General features: G+C 44.5%; 1 protein-coding gene across 1 annotated transcript; it reads right to left on the bottom strand.

Annotated features, from left to right (window-relative positions):
* Positions 1 to 1,431: 1,431 nt before the first annotated feature.
* LOC127582530 (uncharacterized) lies at positions 1,432 to 15,891 on the bottom strand. Its single transcript, XM_052037866.1, has 5 exons — positions 15,732 to 15,891; positions 12,737 to 13,102; positions 8,758 to 8,790; positions 6,809 to 6,960; positions 1,432 to 4,293 (listed from the first exon to the last, which is right to left on the bottom strand). Exons 1-5 carry the CDS (start codon positions 15,793 to 15,795, stop codon positions 4,246 to 4,248), a joined length of 663 nt encoding a protein of 220 aa, XP_051893826.1. The 5' UTR covers positions 15,796 to 15,891; the 3' UTR covers positions 1,432 to 4,245.
* Between the last annotated feature and the right edge of the window lie 1,702 nt (positions 15,892 to 17,593).

The following is a 17,593-nucleotide window of genomic DNA, read 5'->3' as shown; positions in this document are numbered from 1 at the left end:
TATTCCAAAAACAATTTTGATCATTTAATGTTAGAGAGGAACCAGCTTCTGAGGAAAGGAGGCAAACTTTTGAGTTTCAGAATCAAGAGTGATTGCCAGCTGTCAGGTATTGTTCTTTGATCTTGGTAAAATAAAGTGGGGCTATTTCTCAATGGGACAGTAAAACAACAGATTCTAAATCTGGTCCTGGATAGCAGCGGAGGCTGCTGCAAGTACTCTTGGTGCTCCTGGACAAGGGAAGTCAGGTCAAATACTCTAAATTGTCTCCATTGGGCAAGGCAATATGGGTGCAGGGCAGCAGCCAGGTTCTGGGTTGTTGGGGAGGTGGACACGGGACATGAGGGCAAGGGGGGCCCTCGGCTTCCTTGTGAGGCCTGGAGGAACAATCCTTCCTTTATTTTCCCCACAAAATGCATCTTAACTCTTTAAATCCATTTTGCCGTTTGACGATGGGGTGAAGAGGTGTGTTGAGATCAGGTGAGGTGGGCGTGGGATGAAATGGTGAGGTGGCACTAGGTGAGGTGGGCATGGGATGAAATGGTGAGGTGGCACTAGGTGAGGTGGGCGTGGGATGAAATGGTGAGGTGGCACTAGGTGAGGTGGGCATGGTAAGGTAAGATATTGGAAGGAACAGCATTAGATGAAGAGGTGGAGTCAGCACTGGGTAAGATGGGGTCAGCACAGCTAAGATCAAAAGTAACAGGAAATACATTTTTCCAAATAACAAGGTCTTGGAGTCAACCAGAGTACAAGGTTGTTCCGCCCCTTGAGCCTGCCCTACCATTCAATGCCATAATTGGTTCTGTGCCTCTACCCCACTCTCCCACAAATCCAGAGATCCCTGTGTTGCCTTACGCCCCAGAAGTCTGTCAGTCTCTGCCCTGTATGCACTCAATAACTAAGAACTCGTATTCCTTCAAAGATTTACAGCCCCCGGCAGAGTTCCTTCTCATCTCTTCCCAGAATATCCGAGCACCAGCCTGTGACTGTATCCCCAACTCCAGAATCTCCAGCCTGAGGAGAGGAGAGCCTTTCATCGTCACATTCTTGTAGGGATATGCAACACAAGGACATCGGGAGATGCACTGAGGCAAGGGCTGAGTTGGACAACATAACAGAGTGGAAATAGGCAGTCTCACTGAACCAAGGACCTGAGTTCTGAAACTCAGCTCCACATGAAGTACGGAGCCAAAGCTTCAGTCAGTCGGCATGAGAGAAGGGTGCAGTCACTCACGAAGGAAGAGAGATTGCAGCAGGGACTGAAGACAACAGGTTTGATGGTCCTGGTACTTCACTGGAGGAAACTTCTCCAAATGGGTTTAGTCTACTCAATCTCTCCTTGTAGGATCCATCCCAGAAATCAGTCAAGTGAACCTTCCTTGCACTTTTTCCAAGGCAAGTGCTTGTTAAAAAGGCCAGTACAGCACACAATTGAAATTAAGGCAATATTTATTGATGATTTATACTTGTCAGATTTGTAATTAGAATCAAGAAACTTCTTCCAAGGCAGAGAGAGAAGAATTGTCCCTCATAACCCAGGGTTAATCAGGACTTAAATTTGCAACTCAGGGTATTTCAGATAATCACCACCTCCTGCCAACTTATAAAAGTGAGAGTGATTCTCGATACTGGTGTCCCACCTCTGGCCCAGTTTGTCTGCTTGTCCTGTTATTAAACCAGCATTTCTAGGGAACATTTTACAACTCCCACAGGATGCCCCACAGTTCTTTACTGCCTCCTGTGGAAATGTGCTCACTGTGGTGGTGAAAATGTAGCAACCTATTTGTATACAGCAAATCCCCAATTTCAGTAACATGGTTAGGAGCAGATAATTGCCTAGAAATCATCCCCCATCAGTGGCACTAAATATGCTTTGCGGTATTTCTCGTACTTTCTATGACTTGGAAGGAGGCCATTCAACCCATTGAGTCTATGCCAGCTGTCAGAACAATCCCATCAATCTCATTCCCCCCACTTATTTCCCTGTAACCTATTGTTTGTACGTTCTCCCCATGTCTGCATTGGTTTCCTCCGGCTGCTCCAGTTTCCTCCCACATTCCAAAGACGTACGAGTTAGGAAGTTGTGGGCATGCTATGTTGGTGCCGGAAGCGTGGCAACGCTTGCATTTCTGCCCCCAGAACACTACACAAAAAGATACATTTCACTGTGTGTGTCAATGTACATGTGACTACTAAAGCTATCTTATTCTCCCTCATGTGCCCATCAGCTCCACCCTAATTCTCCCAACACCCACTGACACCAGTGGGAATTTACAGTAGCTAGTTACCCTATGAACCAGCACATCTATGGGATATGGATGGAAATCAAAGTGTCAACGGGGAATCCCAAGCAGTTGCAGAGAGAATGTGCAAACCCACACAGACAGGATCTGACCACAAGTCAGGATCAAACCCAACCTGCTGGAGCCATGAGGCAGCAGCACCAATAGTTACACTATTATCCCATCCATTAACTAAATTTCAGGAGCAGAACAGAACATGCAGTTTCTACTACGTTTAACACTACAAACCAGGGATGAATTTCTAGGCAAATATGTTTTGATGATATTGATTGAGGGATAAATATAGGCCAGGGTACCAAGAAGAACTCCCCTGATCTTCTCCAATAGCTTCTGCCCAAGAGGGCAAGCAGAATATTGGTTTAATGTCTCATCTGAAAAACCGCATCCCCAGCAGTGCAGTGCTGTCCAGGTACTGCACTAGTGTAGAAGTCTGTATCCAGAATGGGATTTAAACCCATCACCTTCAAAGTCAGGGATGAGCATGCTCTGTACTGAATCTCTGCCAGCATCAGGGTAATCACCTTGGGGAGATCTCATGGAGGTGGCACAGTATATCCTGACCAGATCTGAAATCCTACGTATTGGCCACTACAACACCAAAGGTTAATGATGTGCAGGGTTTGGAGATTGGATAGGGGAATGGGGAGTCTGCTGTGAGTATAGATACTGGGGGCAATTCTGGGCCATTCGGTGGTGAACATATAAATTTCCTGCCCGTTTCTAATCTAATGTATTCCTGGTCACTCTCACATGTTTCACCACCCTTAATCTTGAGCTCATCTAACACTCTGCTCCTGGTATGCTAATACACACCAGCTCCCATTCATCTTTCAACCTCTATCTCACCGACTCTCAATCTGCAAAACACCATGATTACAAAATTCTTCCTGATTTCAAATCTCTCCATGTTCTCATCCCTCACTATCTCCATAACTCCTGAGATCTTTGTTCTCTTCTGATTCTGGTCTGGCCTCTTGATCATCCTTGAACTTAATTAAATCACCATTGGCAGCTATGCTTTCCACTACCTGGGCCACAGGCTCCAGAATCCCCTCCCTAAACATTCCTTGCCCTCCATCCCCTCCTTAAGAAGAATATTGGAAATCTATTCCTTTTGTCTAAACTCTCTCACATGTCTCCCTTTCTGTCTCAATTTGGTCTGGTAATGCTCCTGTGCATCATCTGGCAAATTTTGCTTTGTTGTTGTGGAGTCAGACGGAAAAGCCTGCAGCCAATTGCCAGAGAGAGTGACCTTTACTTTGGCCCCGCCCTTTTCCCCACAATTGCTGTGGAGTGACTGGGCCATCAACCTCACCGAAATTTGTGGCAATTTAACATTAACGTTTTGCTGTTGAAAACAGTATTATCTTTCCTTCAAGATGACCAAACAACACCCCTCCCCCTGTTAAGCACCCTTTGGCAACACTTACTGGGGGGCTGGAGAAGGAATTCCATGTCTTATTTCAAATCCTTGTCTGAATCATCAATATATTATCGGGACAGTCACAAAAGCAAGTGAACTGCCACAGTGATTGAAATTCCATTTAAAAAAAAGTATACAGTCTGTTCAAAGAGAAAATGTTTTGTTTCAAACTTTAACCTATTAAGGCTCAGGAGACAAATTCCTTTTGCAGCATCAAAGATTGGGGAAAAATAGTGTTAAAGTCACACAGTTGTGGTGTCCTTGCATTCAAAATTAGCCATGTGTTATCATTTCCATTGTAGAGTGCCAAAAACTAAAGCAGGGGAGCAAGCTTCATGACAGCAGTTAGGTTAGATGGGGTTAGCTCTCCATGCTAAATGGTTACTGAGCAATAATGGTACAAGTGGGAAGAGAATGAGCGAGAGAGCAAGAGGTGAAAGAGATAGTGAGTAAGTAAGTGCCAGTTGAGCATTGTATCATTTCCAGAACATTCTCAGGCAGCCAAGGCAGGTTTCAGGATTATTTGGGTGGATACTGAGCGAAAGGCACTTCTTCATTCAAGCTGTTCTGAAAGACCAAAATAGAAAAGAGTGTAAGTATTTCATTTCACCCAGCCATTGCCCTCCCCTCCTACCATGAACAGGGGAGAAATGGGATATTTCCTCTCAGTTGTCGCTGAGGAGCCCAGTGAAGGGGCCAAGTTACGCAGGGCAGGATGCCATCATTGAAGACTAGCAGGAAATTCCAGCAGGGGATGTTGGGTGTGCCCGTCTTGGCTTCCTAAAATGGCAAGAAAGACTGAGATAAAAAGGAAGAGCAACACACTGGAAACCTGAAATAAAGCTGAGGTTTCTGGAAATACTCAGCAGATCAGGCAGCATCTGTGGAGAGAGAAACAAGGTTAATGTTTCGGGTCGATAACCTTTAATTGAAGCTCAAATATATTACATCAGAACCCCTTCATCAGAACTGGATACTATTAAAAATAAACAGGGTCAGAGGAAGTGAAGAAGGCAGGGAAAGGAGAGAAGTGGAAGGAACTAAGGTAAGATCTGTTGTAGGGTGGAAGGTAGGAGAAATTGTGACAAAAGGGGCAGAAGTGCTGGATGAGAGAGGAGGGTGAAGGGTCTGGGAAGGGTTGGTCTAGAAGAATGGGAGAAGTAGAATCATTTTATGTTGAACTCCATGCTGAGCCTGAAAGTCTGCCATAGTTCAGAGCTAGAACTGAGCTAAGAACGCCCAATTTCAACAGTGGGGATAAAGTGTTTATCAAGACATCTGGACCTTAGGAGAAGTTAGGAGAATGGCTCAATGCAGCAAAGGTTAGAGACCAGAAGTATGAGGGTTGCAACTGGATGAAACAGGAATTCTTTAGCCAAGAAGCTTGACTAAAAACATGGGGCATAAGTCCCAGACAGTTACTAACAATTGCAGCAAATATTTTGTCCCTCAAGTGATCAGTGAGAATGTGGAACTCACCCTCATGGAGATTGGTCCAAAGTAAAAAAAAAGAGGCATTTAAAGGGGGGAAAAAAAAGATAAACACGTGGGAGAAAGGAATAGAAGAATGAGGTGATGGGGAGTTGAATAAGGGAATGGTAAGATGCAATTAAGGAGCAGAAAAGTAGCCAGATAACCTTGTTTGCCTGCTGTAAAATGTTATGGAACCCTATATGAGAGGACAGGACCTGTGTAAGTATATTCACATAGGGAATTGACATTATTGGACCAAAATGGGGCTGCCTGTTGAGTAATTGTGCATGGTACTGGAAGTCGTAGTCTATACCATCAGGCTTCCTCTTGGATGTGGAATAAGTCAAAGGAAAAGCATTAAAATGTTGGCCATTGATCAGTTAGAACTGTAGTATTTTATATTGTGACTACATTGCATTGAACCAGTATTTAAGTTATTAGGACAGTGGGTGCAACTGAGCTAATGGGTCATTGGTGACATCTACAAGACAGTGGCTGTGAAGACTGACAAACACAAATGAATTTCAGGTGGTCCGTTAACCCTGCCCCAACCTTATGATGACAGGAACACCACCACTAGATGTGGAGAAAATATTCCCACCTGTGAGTGAGACCAGTAGTAGAAATCAATGATATAATCCAACCTCTAACTTTTCAATGTTGTGGCATTTTTAGTATCTGAGTTAGACATCAGACAGATACCCCATCAGAAAGATGGTGCATCTGATAATGCTACATTCCTGCAACATTTCACTGGAGGGTCAACCCAGCCTCAAGTCTCTGGAGTGAGATTTGAGCAAACTTCTGACTGAGATGAACCATCAGCCACTGCTGAGCTACGCGGAGTGACCTTCCCTGGCAAGTTCAGGTCTCAGCACTTCACTGTATTTCTTACATTGGCTGTCGGTCCCTTGCAGTGATGCTGGGAGCCAGCTGTTCAATCAGTACAATGCCGAGTCAGGTGGTTCAATAAACACAGTCAAGGAAAAAAGGGAGTGATCACACTTTGGCACCAGAGAGACCTCAATTCTCCAGGCTCTAAGCCAAAATCACAGGGTGTGACCTCTGTGTGAAGCAGGTGAGGGAAGGGTTCACTGTTCACTGTGAGCCACTTTCCTCAGGAGTGCCACGATGCCCACTTTGGTTTCACAACCTGAACTTTTCATGTTCTAAAAATGAAAGCAGAAAAAATAAATCTATGGATGGGGTGTAACAGGATTTCCAAGTCCCGTCAAGCAGCACGAGGGTAGCGGCTGTATGGAACATGATGGATTTTTAACTTACTAGCTCACATGATTCGGTTGCCACTGAAGGTGCCATGTGCCTACAGTACATGAACACACATCCAGTATGCATACATGCACACATAATGCATAGACATATACATACAGTGCAGGCAGGAAAGAAGATTCAGCCCATGGACACATGCCAAAAGTAGAGATACATATAATAGCTACAGGCTTCTGACACACATGAATACACGAGGTACACAGAGCCAGACAGAATACAGTTAACATACACATTACATACAGAAACTTACAGACATAGATATAGGCTCAGAAATACATGGAGAACAACTTCTGGTCCCAGCCAGATGTAATCTACGTACCATTGGCACTTCCTGGAGCCGCTTAAATTCGGGCTTCCCTTGCTGCGAATATTTCACCGCGGTGATGAGCACCCCAACAATTAAAATTAACACCAGGATTACAATAAGAATAATCAGTCCAGAGTCCAGTCGGTGCTTTTTTGGAGTGAAAGCTGAAATAGAGAAAGAAAATATTACACAGCTGTAATACAGTATACATGGAGCCATATAATGCATGTAGACAGTTGCAGTTTACACAGGCCCCCAGTACATACAGAGGGTGCATTCAGTAATATGGGCATAATCAGTGCCCACTGACTATAATACAACAGAGAATACTGGAAATACTAAACAGGTCAGGCAACACTTGTGAAGAGAGAAACAGAGTTAATGTTTCAGGTTGACGGACTTCCTTTCAGATGCAGACTACACTGCAAAAGACATGCAGTGTAAACATCTCCACACATTCTACAGACATCTACAATGCACACAAGCATATACCCAAAGACTACATGCAGTTGCACACAGTACAGGCATCATCTAAGGTAATGCAACTCCTTACAGTGCACATGGACATGTGGTATTTGCATATCTATAGCATACATGCAAGTACAAATAGTACAGACAGTCCCCTACAGTACACATAGGTACATGCAATGCATGTCGACCCCTATGATACATGCAAACTTACATAGCACACAATCCCCTACAATACATGCTGGAATATACACTAATGTTAATGTACACATTATATATAAAACCGAGTGGGAATCAGTTCCAGGACAGGCAAATTATATTTAGTTTCTAAAAGGTGCAGTATTGCATATGACAAGAGCTTAGCATTTATACAAGCTTCAGAGAAATGCTAGTAAAGTCTCAAAGTTGAGTTTATTGTCATCTGCACAAGTACATGTATGCACAGGTGCAATGAGGAACTTACTTGCAGCACATGGCATCAGAAGCACAACTTTCACAAGAAAAACATAAATTATACATAAGTTATACAAAAAATTATAAAAATAAGAACACAATTAGAACAAAAAAAAGTCCATTGTAGTGTAGAGTGGTCAAAGTGACCAAGATGTTGCTATACTGAGGAAGTGATTAGGGTTGTGCAGGTTGGTTCAAGAACCGAATGGTGGAAGGGAAGTAGCTGTTCTTGAACCTGGTGTTGTGGGACTTCAGGCTTTTGTACCTCCTGCCTGATGTTAGCTGTGAGAAGATTGCATGCCTCGGATGGTGGGGATCTTTGATCATCAGTAGTAACCTTGATGATTGATTGGTGGGAAATCCATTATCTTTTGTCCTTGACAAAATCTTGCTCGACCTGCACTTGGAATATTGGGTCCAGTTCTGGTCTCCTTACACAGTGAGGATTTAGGAATCAGGCAGATGAGATCTCTAAATTTAGTTATGTGGCTAAGTTAAAAGCATCAGGATTCTACAGTTTGGGGACAGATCTGATTGAGATTTATAACATAATGATGGTTAAGGTTATGTTTGTGTATACAGTTATTCCAAGGGAGATATTTTAAAATAAAAACAGAGAGTGCCAGAAATACTTAGCAGGTCAGGCAGAATCTGCAGAGAGAGAAACAGGATTAATACATCCACTGAGGACCTGACATCCAACGGACAACTCTGTCATTCTCTCCATGGATATTGAATGTTTCCAGCATTCCCTGTTTATTCAGACTTCCAGCAGCCAAAGGACAGATAAGCAATTGCTTGAAGTTGTACAAGTCTTGTTTGATGTCAGGAGCTGGCCCTTTCTACAGGGAATGGTGGAGCTTTGGGACAGGCAGTCCTCTCATGAGGTAGAGGGAGATTCATTGAAGTTCTTCACACAAGTGAAGGCATTTTTGAGTTTGGGGTACAAGAGGGAGGGGCTGGATAAGATGAAGAAACGCAGATGCCACGAGCAAAGAATAGTGATTGGCAAAACAAATATATAAATTTACTCAACTCACCTGCTGCTGTTCCAGCAAAGGTCGGAACTGAAGCTGTAAGTAGAAGACATGAATATGATTCACAGATCATAATCCTGCACTTTCAGTTATAACCATGCATGAGAACTGGTAAATTAAAAATCCAGGATATTCTATACAGCCACCAACTTCATCCTGCCTGGTAAGATATCATAACTAACTACATTTGTAGAGCATCGTCAAATATCCCAAAGAGCTTCATGGTAAAGCAAAAATTGACATCAAGCCACAAGAAACGGTTTGGCGCAATTAATCAAAAGCAGACATTTAAGGAGTCATTTGAAGGAAGGAAGAGAGGCAGAGAGGTTCAGGGAGGACATTCCAGCTGAAGGTATGGCCACCCATAGATGAAAGATGGGAATGAGAAATTGGTTGGTTGGAGGAGTGCAGAAAGCTCAGAAGGCTGGAGTGCTGGGGGAAACAGCAGAGAGAGGGAGAGGCAAGAAAATGGAGAGGTTTACAAATGGGTATAAGAATTTTAAAATCAAGGCATTGCTGGCACAGGAGCCAGTTTGGGTCAGTGAGCATCACATGGATGGCTGAACGGAGCTGTTGAAGCAGTCGAGTACTTCAGGGCTGGCTTCAGAGTCAGATGCCTGAGCTGGGAGTTAATCTTTAATCCAGACCCACCCAGATTAGAAGGCCATTTGTTAACTACAACGTCATTTGGAGGAGCCTGTCACAAGTACGAAACTGTCTTTGCAAAGTGAGAAATTAAAATGGAATTGAAAAAAAAATGTTGCCTCTCACTTCCTGTAAGTGGCGGCTATTTCCCTGCCACCTCCGTCACAGCTGACATTTTTCCTTGGAGGCAATGCATCCAGTGCGGAACAGGCTGTCGTCTCAAGCAGGATCTGATAATATTCTCAGACCACAAATAACCTTACACTTTTCTTGAAGGGGTAGCACCCACATCTGGAAAGGGAAAAGCTATGAATCGTTTGATGGTAAGATGTCTGTTGATGGACACTGCATTTCCACAAACTGGAAGACATTAGCTGATCACTAATAATTCCATGGGGAATTCAGCAGAAACTTCTTTCCCCAGAGTGTGAGGAGAATGTGCAACATATTCCCACACAGAGCAGTTGAGACAAACATCGGGAGTGGATTTAAGGGGAAGCTGGATAAACACAAGATGGAGAGTGGAATAAGGGAGCTGGTGATGGGGAGAGATGGAGACAGGTAGGGGGAGGCCTTTGTCAGGCAGAACACCAGCATGGATCAGTTAGGGTGAAGGGCTTGGATCTGGCTTTATAATGATATTCACAATCAGATTTTTTTCCATTCCTGCTGCTTTATTGACCCTTGGACAGAGATGATGAGGAATCTTCTATCTTAGAGGTTAATGGACCTTTTGAATTCTTCACCCCAGACAGTCGTAGGTGCTGAATCATCAGGTACAAGGATATGATTAAGCTAGAGAGGGTGCAGAAATGATTCATGGGGATGTTGCCTGGATTGGAGGGCAGGCACAGTAGTGTAGTGGTTAGCATAACGCTTTACAGCGCCAGCGACCCAGCTTCAAATCTGGCCACTGTCTGTAAGGAGTTTGTACGTTCTCCCCGTGTCTGCGTGGGTTTCCTCCAGGTGCTCCAGTTTCCTCCCACATTCCAAAGACGTAGGGGTTAGGAAGTTGTGGGCATGCTATGTTGGTGCCGGAAACGTGGTGACACTTGCGGGCTGCCCCCAGAACACTCTATGCAAAAAAATGTATTTCACTGTGTGTTTCAGTGTACATGTGACTAATAAAGAAATCTTATCTTGGGATGTTGGGAGAGATTGGATAGGCTGGGTCTGTTTTCCCTGGAGCGAATGAGTCTGAGAGGTGACATGATAGAGATATTTAAACTTATAAGAGACATATGTAGGGCAGTTAGCTAGTGTCTGTTTCCCACGGCAGGGGTGTCTAAAACTGGAGGGCATAGGATTAAGGTGAGAGGAAGAAAGTTTAAAGGGGATCTGAGAGGTAAACATTTCACACAAAGAGCAGTTGATATCTAGAATGAGCTGCCAGAGGAGGTGCTGGAGGCAGGAACAGGGCAGGGCATGGAGGAGTAGGGAATTAATGCAGGCAAGTGGGTTTAGTATAGACAGGCATGATGGTTGGCATAGACATGGTGGGCTGAAGGTCCTGTTTCAGTGCTGTACAACTCTATTGCCATGACTCGATATTTAAGCAACACACGCACAATGCTGGAGGAACTCAGCAGGTCAGGCAGCATCCATGGAGGGAAATAGACAGTCGACAGTTCAGGTCGAGACCCTTCATCAGGACTAAGGTTATTCCAGCATCTGCAGAATCTCTTTGTGACTCAATATTTAAGACTGAGATAGGCAGATTTTTGGTCTTTAGGAAAATCAGGAGTTATGAGGATCAGCTAGGTCAGTGATCTGCATAAGGTCAGAGCAGCCATGATCTTAATGGAATGGCAGAACAGGCTTGAGGGAACATTTGGCTTTTCCAGCAGCTGCGTCTTCCGTTCTTTTTGTTCAAAGAAGAGCGCGGGGACTCTCCCCAGGATCTTGGGCAGCACGGTAGTGCAGTGGGAAGTACTGATGCCTCACAGCTCCAGAAACCCAGTTTCAATCCTGACCTCGGGTGCCGTCTGCGAGCAGTTTGCACCTTCTCCCTGTGGCCGGGTGGGCTCCCCCATTGTGTGCTCTGGTTTCCTCTCACAGCCCCCAAAGATGTGCTGGTTGATAGGTTAATTGGTTGCTGTAAATTACCCTTGGCACAGATGGTTGGTGGAAGAATTGGGGAGAAGTGAGAGAGAATAGGTTCCTGGGAAATAAATGGGAATGGGACTGATGGAACTTCTCTCTCAGCCGGCAGGCATTCAGTGGGCCAAATGGCAACCTTCTGCATCATAAAGAAATATAATGAATTTATCCCCCAATCAACATCACTAAGAACAGAATACCTGGTCATTACCATACTGCAGTTTGTGGGAGCTTAATGTGCACAAATTGTCTGCAATACTCCATACATTACAGCAGAGACTGCACTCCCAAAGTACTTCATGGGCTATGAAGTGCTTTAGGACATCCTGAGAGGGTGAAACTCATGACAAAATCACATCTCTTTGTGAACTGAACTCCTGAGTGGTGTCTGATCCTCCCAGAGGTTGACCCCCCCCCCCCCCCTCGCCCCCCGGCAGGTTGCAGAAACTTTGGTTGCTACACCTCCATGTGCGTGTGTGACACTGCAAACCTTCAGGGACGTGACCTTCAGTGTTGCAGATACAAGGGCACAAGGTCAAAGACCAGAGAACAGACAGCTCTGTGGCCCGGGAGAGGGAGATATGTGCACCAGGAAATTACTGGGAGTTTGGAAAGATGGAACAATCTGTGGTTAAATTAATTTTGAGCACAATTGTGGAAATGATGGGGTTTATATTTATTAAATGAAATAATGTTTCAGGTACTTCTGGAGGGAAACAACCATTAGTCTGTCACAGAGTACTGAATTTTTATTTCTAAGAGTATGATTGGTTCTGGTTTTTGTGAATGGGAGTTTAATGGTTTGAGACAGTTGAATGTGGACAGTGGATTTGAACATAGAGGCCTTTGTTTGATTGGCTGAGATGTCAGGCTCTATAAGAAGACCCAATTAGGCTTTGAACTATATTAAATCCTTCAATGGTTTCTCAAGTAATATTAAGCAGACCTGATATAGAATATTATAATAATGTAAATAAACAAACTTGATGCAACCTTGGGATTTGGGGCTCATTGGAAAGGCTGCTGTTAATTGCCTATTTGCAGCTGCATGGAGAATTTGCTGCTGCACTTCCCGGCATCACAACAGTGGCTACACTTCAAAGTACCACCTTGGAAAGAGGCTAGAAAATTACTTTCTTTCTGTCCTGCTTTCCATTCTTTTCTCCATGCCTGCTGTAAGTTGACTATTCAAAGTCAAGTATTTTAACTAGAGTGTGGGAAGAGATGAGTTGCTGACCTGTGTCTTTCACTTCTGTCATGTTTTCAGTGGGAGATCCAGTGGGCTTTATGGTGTTGGACTGGTTGACTGTGGTGGTCTGGGTGGAATTCGTGCCCAACAGCGTCACAACTGTGGTTGTATTTTCAGGTCCACTGGATGTAGATGTTGCATTGGCCTTTTGTGTTGCATTGGATGTTGGCAGCACTGCAGTTGCTTCTGTTGTGTTAGATGTTGACAGCACTGCAGTTGTTCCCGTTGTATTGGATACTGGCACCACACTACTTTGTGTGCTGCTGACTATTGTTGTGCTTGTATTCTCAGATGTAGTAATCTCTGATGTTGTGGTCTCATTGCTGGTAGTTCTAGTGGAAGTCATATTGCTGCCTGAGTAAATAAAATGAATTAAAGAATCAACAAGCAGTTAATTCATAAAAGGGACTATTGGTGGCATGGCCTACTTATTATTTACCATGGGAACCACAAGCAGGGCTACAACCTCAACAACTTGCCTTTATCTAGCACTTTTGACATAATAATGTGTATAGAGGGTCTTCATAGGTACAGATTAGCAAAGAAAATTTGACACTGATTCATATAAGGAGGTATTAGGGCAGGTGAATAGAAGCTCAGTCAGAGAGGAAGATTTTATAGAACATTTCAAAGGAGGATGAGGGGTTGGGTGTTTGGAAAGTGCAGTCACGACTTGCAAACAGAAAGCTCCAAAAGACAATTTGGAGCTCATCTAAAGAATAAAGACCTTTAAGATTCAGATGTGAAACAGATCCTGTCTCCCTTCCCAGGTCGGCTTTAATGATCAAAGGCAGTTCTTCTTGCGGGGCCAATATTTATCCCTCAACCAGCCACTAAAATAACAAATTATTTTACTATTATTAAATTTCTGTATTTAGATCTTTCTGTGCACAAAGCGGCTGCTGCTCTTTCTACAGTACCTGCATTCACCCATCACTCTGTGTCACTGGCTCTCAATAACCTGCACCTCAGTTTCAAAATTTTCATTCCTTCTTTCACATCCCTGTTAGTTTTGTCTCCCTCCCTATTTCAGAAACCTGTTGTACCCCAACAACCTTCCCACCTCTCCACATGGGTTCAGTTCTGACCTCCTGACCATTCCTGATGCCCTTCACTCCCGCACCAGTGTCTGTGCCTTCATCTGGCTGGCTCCCCCATTCCTGGACCCTCTCCCTAAACCTCTCCACCTCTCTCTCCTTTAAGTTACTCCTTAAAATCTTCTCCCTTGACTGAGCTTCTGGTCATCAGCCCTAATATGTACCCCTGTGACCTGTCATCAAATTCTGTCTGATAATTGTCCCTTTGGGGTTTCACTGTGGTACCAGTGCTATATAAATGAAGATTGTTTTATTATTTCTCCCTGCAATTTTCTTCTCCTTGAATCATTCCAAACAAAAGTCTTTATTCCAGGAAATTGTAGTAAAGGTCTAGGAGCACTGGGAACCCTCTCCTTAATCTTTAAGCGCAACTATGAGATGAACGGACCTTGCAGGAGTAAGCATCTGCTTTGTCAATGACCCTTTCCAAAGCAGCCGACCACGGACTGACAAACACAGACACTCTGGCTTTCTTCACCCTTAAGAACAGAATGGAGGTGAGTCACAGCTGGTCACTGGGTTGCAGGTTTGGTCAGAAATAAAACTCACATTTCTATAGATCCTTTCATATGGTCGGGACACCCAAAACATTTTACAGCCAATGAAGGACATTTTTGTAGTCATGATGTAAGTGCAATTTGCAGACAGGAAGCTTCCACAAAAGCAATGTGACAGATGACTACATCATCTGGTTTGGTTAAAGGGTAAAAGTTGACCCCAGGGGGACACCTCGACGGAATTACACCACTTATAGCTTTTTCTCTCCACCTCAGAAAGCCAGAGGAAGGAGAACAGCCAAAACAAACATCTCTAATGAGGCACTGGCAGTGTTAATACAGATTTTATAATTAAGCCTCTGCCATGTGACTTGTACCCGCTCCATTCGATCTGAAGGCACAAGAAACTGCAGATGCTGGAATCTGGAGCAACAAACAAAATGCTGGAGGAACTCAGCGGGTCAGGCAGCATCTGTGGAGGGAAATGGACAGTCGACGTTTCGGGTTCTACTGTTCATCTCCGTCCACAGATGCTGGCTGACCCGCTGAGTTCCTCCAGCATTTTGTTTGTTGCTATTAGGTCTGAACCTGTAACTTACTCCCAATATCTGTTACTCTATACATACGCACCAATCCCCTCCATTAGATTCCAGTCTATTACGTACTACCAAGTATATTTTATTCTCTCTATAAAATCCAACGAATCTCTCCCAAGTATCTGTGATTCTATATATAAACACCCTGAAAGCCTCAACTGGATGCTAACGTAACTTACTCCCGGATTTATATACAACCCTAAACCCCTGCATTAGATTCCAACCTGTACCTCCGGGGCATCTGTTCTTGTCTAGACATACACCCCTGATCCCCCCTCAGTTAGACTCCAGCCTGTAACTCACTCTCAGTTCCCAAGCAATCAGTTCCAGGGCAGAGATGTGAAGTTTCAGCGATGACAAAAGTACGAAAATGCAGAGGAATTTTGCCTTCAGTATTAATCTGGTGAATATTCTCATACAAACAATTGTGTTTCAAAGAACGTACCTCCAGCAGTACACCGCCTCGGGGAACGCCACAAACGCATTTTGTGTTGTGGGGAAAGATATACGGATGTGTCTTATGTAAAATATTTAATGTGGTCTAGCAATTGAACAAGGACTCTGAAAATATCGAGTTTTGAGAGCAAAATAAAATCTGGGATGCTTCTTAAACCAAGGCTTTCTATACACTTAGCCTGCACAAAAGTTCGCAAAAGTTCTTCCTCATCTTTCTGACACGTCGACAGTGTCCACCCTTCCTTAAACTTTTCACCAAATTCTTTCAGAGTTTAGGCGAGTGCAGGAAAACAAGTGCAGACAAACACAAACACACACACAAGTACTGATCACTCACTCTGTGCAGAAGCGAGGGCAATGCAGAGACAAATACAAACGATTCCTGCCACTTTGCCTGCCATGATTTCGCGGCCGAGATCTCGGTTTGGCTGCTGGGCATCTAAGGGTGTTCAACCAGTATCGCCGCCTTGCTCCGCGCTGCTCACTCTCACAGTGAGCAGGTGCCCGGGCTCCAGTGTTCCCAGTCACCGCGTCGCCGCGCCCCCTCCTGTCCACACTCGCCATTGCAGTACAGGTGTGCTTCACTGAAAGGCCCGCCACTCTGCACCTGTCCCCAGCAAAATTTGCAGGTGGAGCGCTCTATTTCCTGGATTTTAAAGGCTGATTTGATGGAAGTTTTCAAATACTAAGAGGGTTCAGAAGGCACCTTTACTACACATCACACTACTCGTCTCGCTTCTGAGGAAGGAGATAATTGTGCTCTGAGGAGGCATTAAGCAAACTGGGCCCGCACTCGTTAGACTTCAGAGAATGAGATGATCTTATTGTAACATTCAAAATTCTTACTGAGATTGACAAGGTACATAGAGGGATAATGTTAGACACAGGAGAATGCAGATGCTGTAATCTGGAGCAACACACGAGACACTGGAGGAACTCAGCAGGTCAGGCAGCATCTGTGGAGGGAAGTGGACAGTCGATGTTTTGGGTCAAGACTATTCATCTGGACTAAATGTCCTTCCGTCTTCTGTCCCTCAGTCCAGATGAAGGGTCTCGACCCGAAACATCGACTGTCCATTTTCCAACATAGATGCTGCCTGACCCACTGAGTTCCACCAACAGCTTGTGGGTTGCGGGGGGATAATGTTGCCCCTGGCTCAGGAGGCTAGAACCAGGAGTCTCAAAACAAAGTGGCTGGCCTTTCAGGTCTGAGGCGAAAAGAAATTCCATTACCCATAGGGTGTTGAATCTTTTGAGTCTTTACCCAGGGGAGCTGCAGTCACTGGATATGTCATGATATGTATATGGGTATGGGTTAGTTCAGGAAAGAGGTGCTGAGGTTGAGCAGGCATGAGGGCCTGAATGGCCTATTCCTGCTTCTACTTCTTATGGTCGTAAATAATTTCCACTGGTTGGAGTCTCAGATCAAGAGGCAGAGCCAAAAAATTAGAAATAAATCAGGTCAGGCAGCATCTGTGGAGAGTGAAGCGGTTAACATTTCAGGTCTGGGACCCTTCACTCTTCAACCAAAAAATTAGAGTCAGGCCTTGAAGGCAGGAAGCACTTCAGACAGTTGGTAGAAGTTTGGAAACTCTCTTCATCTAATGGTAAATAGTGCTGGACAATTGTTAATACTTCTATTAATCAAAGTTAGCTTAGGGATATTTGGAGAATAGTATCACCTGTCTAATGAGTTGACTGGCTGTCCCTGATAACGCCTAGACTTGGATTGACACAATCACTGCCCATTCCATCTGATCCCCACTCCCTGCCCACTGCCCCTAACCCCCACTCCCCACCTCCACAACCTCCCACATGTTTCTGTCCCAGTTCCTCACCACGACTCCCATCCCTGCCCAATGTTGCTTCCTAGCACCCATGGAATAAACTCCCCACCCCCAGTTCTTCCCACACATGTCCCTCGCTGACATCCTGGTTCCCCGCCCCTCCAGTCACTAGTCCCAGTCCCTGGCCTAGTTTAATGTGGACCTTGCTACCATCTGGGGATTGGCTGCTTCGTGAAAGGTTGGACCTCAGATCAGAAACCGGTTCCTGACTCCAGGACCTGGGAGTCAGGTCCAGCCACATTTTCTTTACTGAACCACTCCTGCCAGCATGCATTTTAACTTCTTTTTAGAATGGCTGAGTAGGTTCATTCAGAGAATTGGTCTATTCTACAGCAGGGCTGCTTGTGCCATA

The sequence above is a fragment of the Pristis pectinata genome, chromosome 24 (genome assembly GCF_009764475.1).
Source record: "Pristis pectinata isolate sPriPec2 chromosome 24, sPriPec2.1.pri, whole genome shotgun sequence".
Lineage (NCBI taxonomy): Eukaryota > Metazoa > Chordata > Chondrichthyes > Rhinopristiformes > Pristidae > Pristis > Pristis pectinata.
Note: the sequence above shows the minus strand (reverse complement) of the source record. Positions and strands in the feature narration are given on the sequence as shown.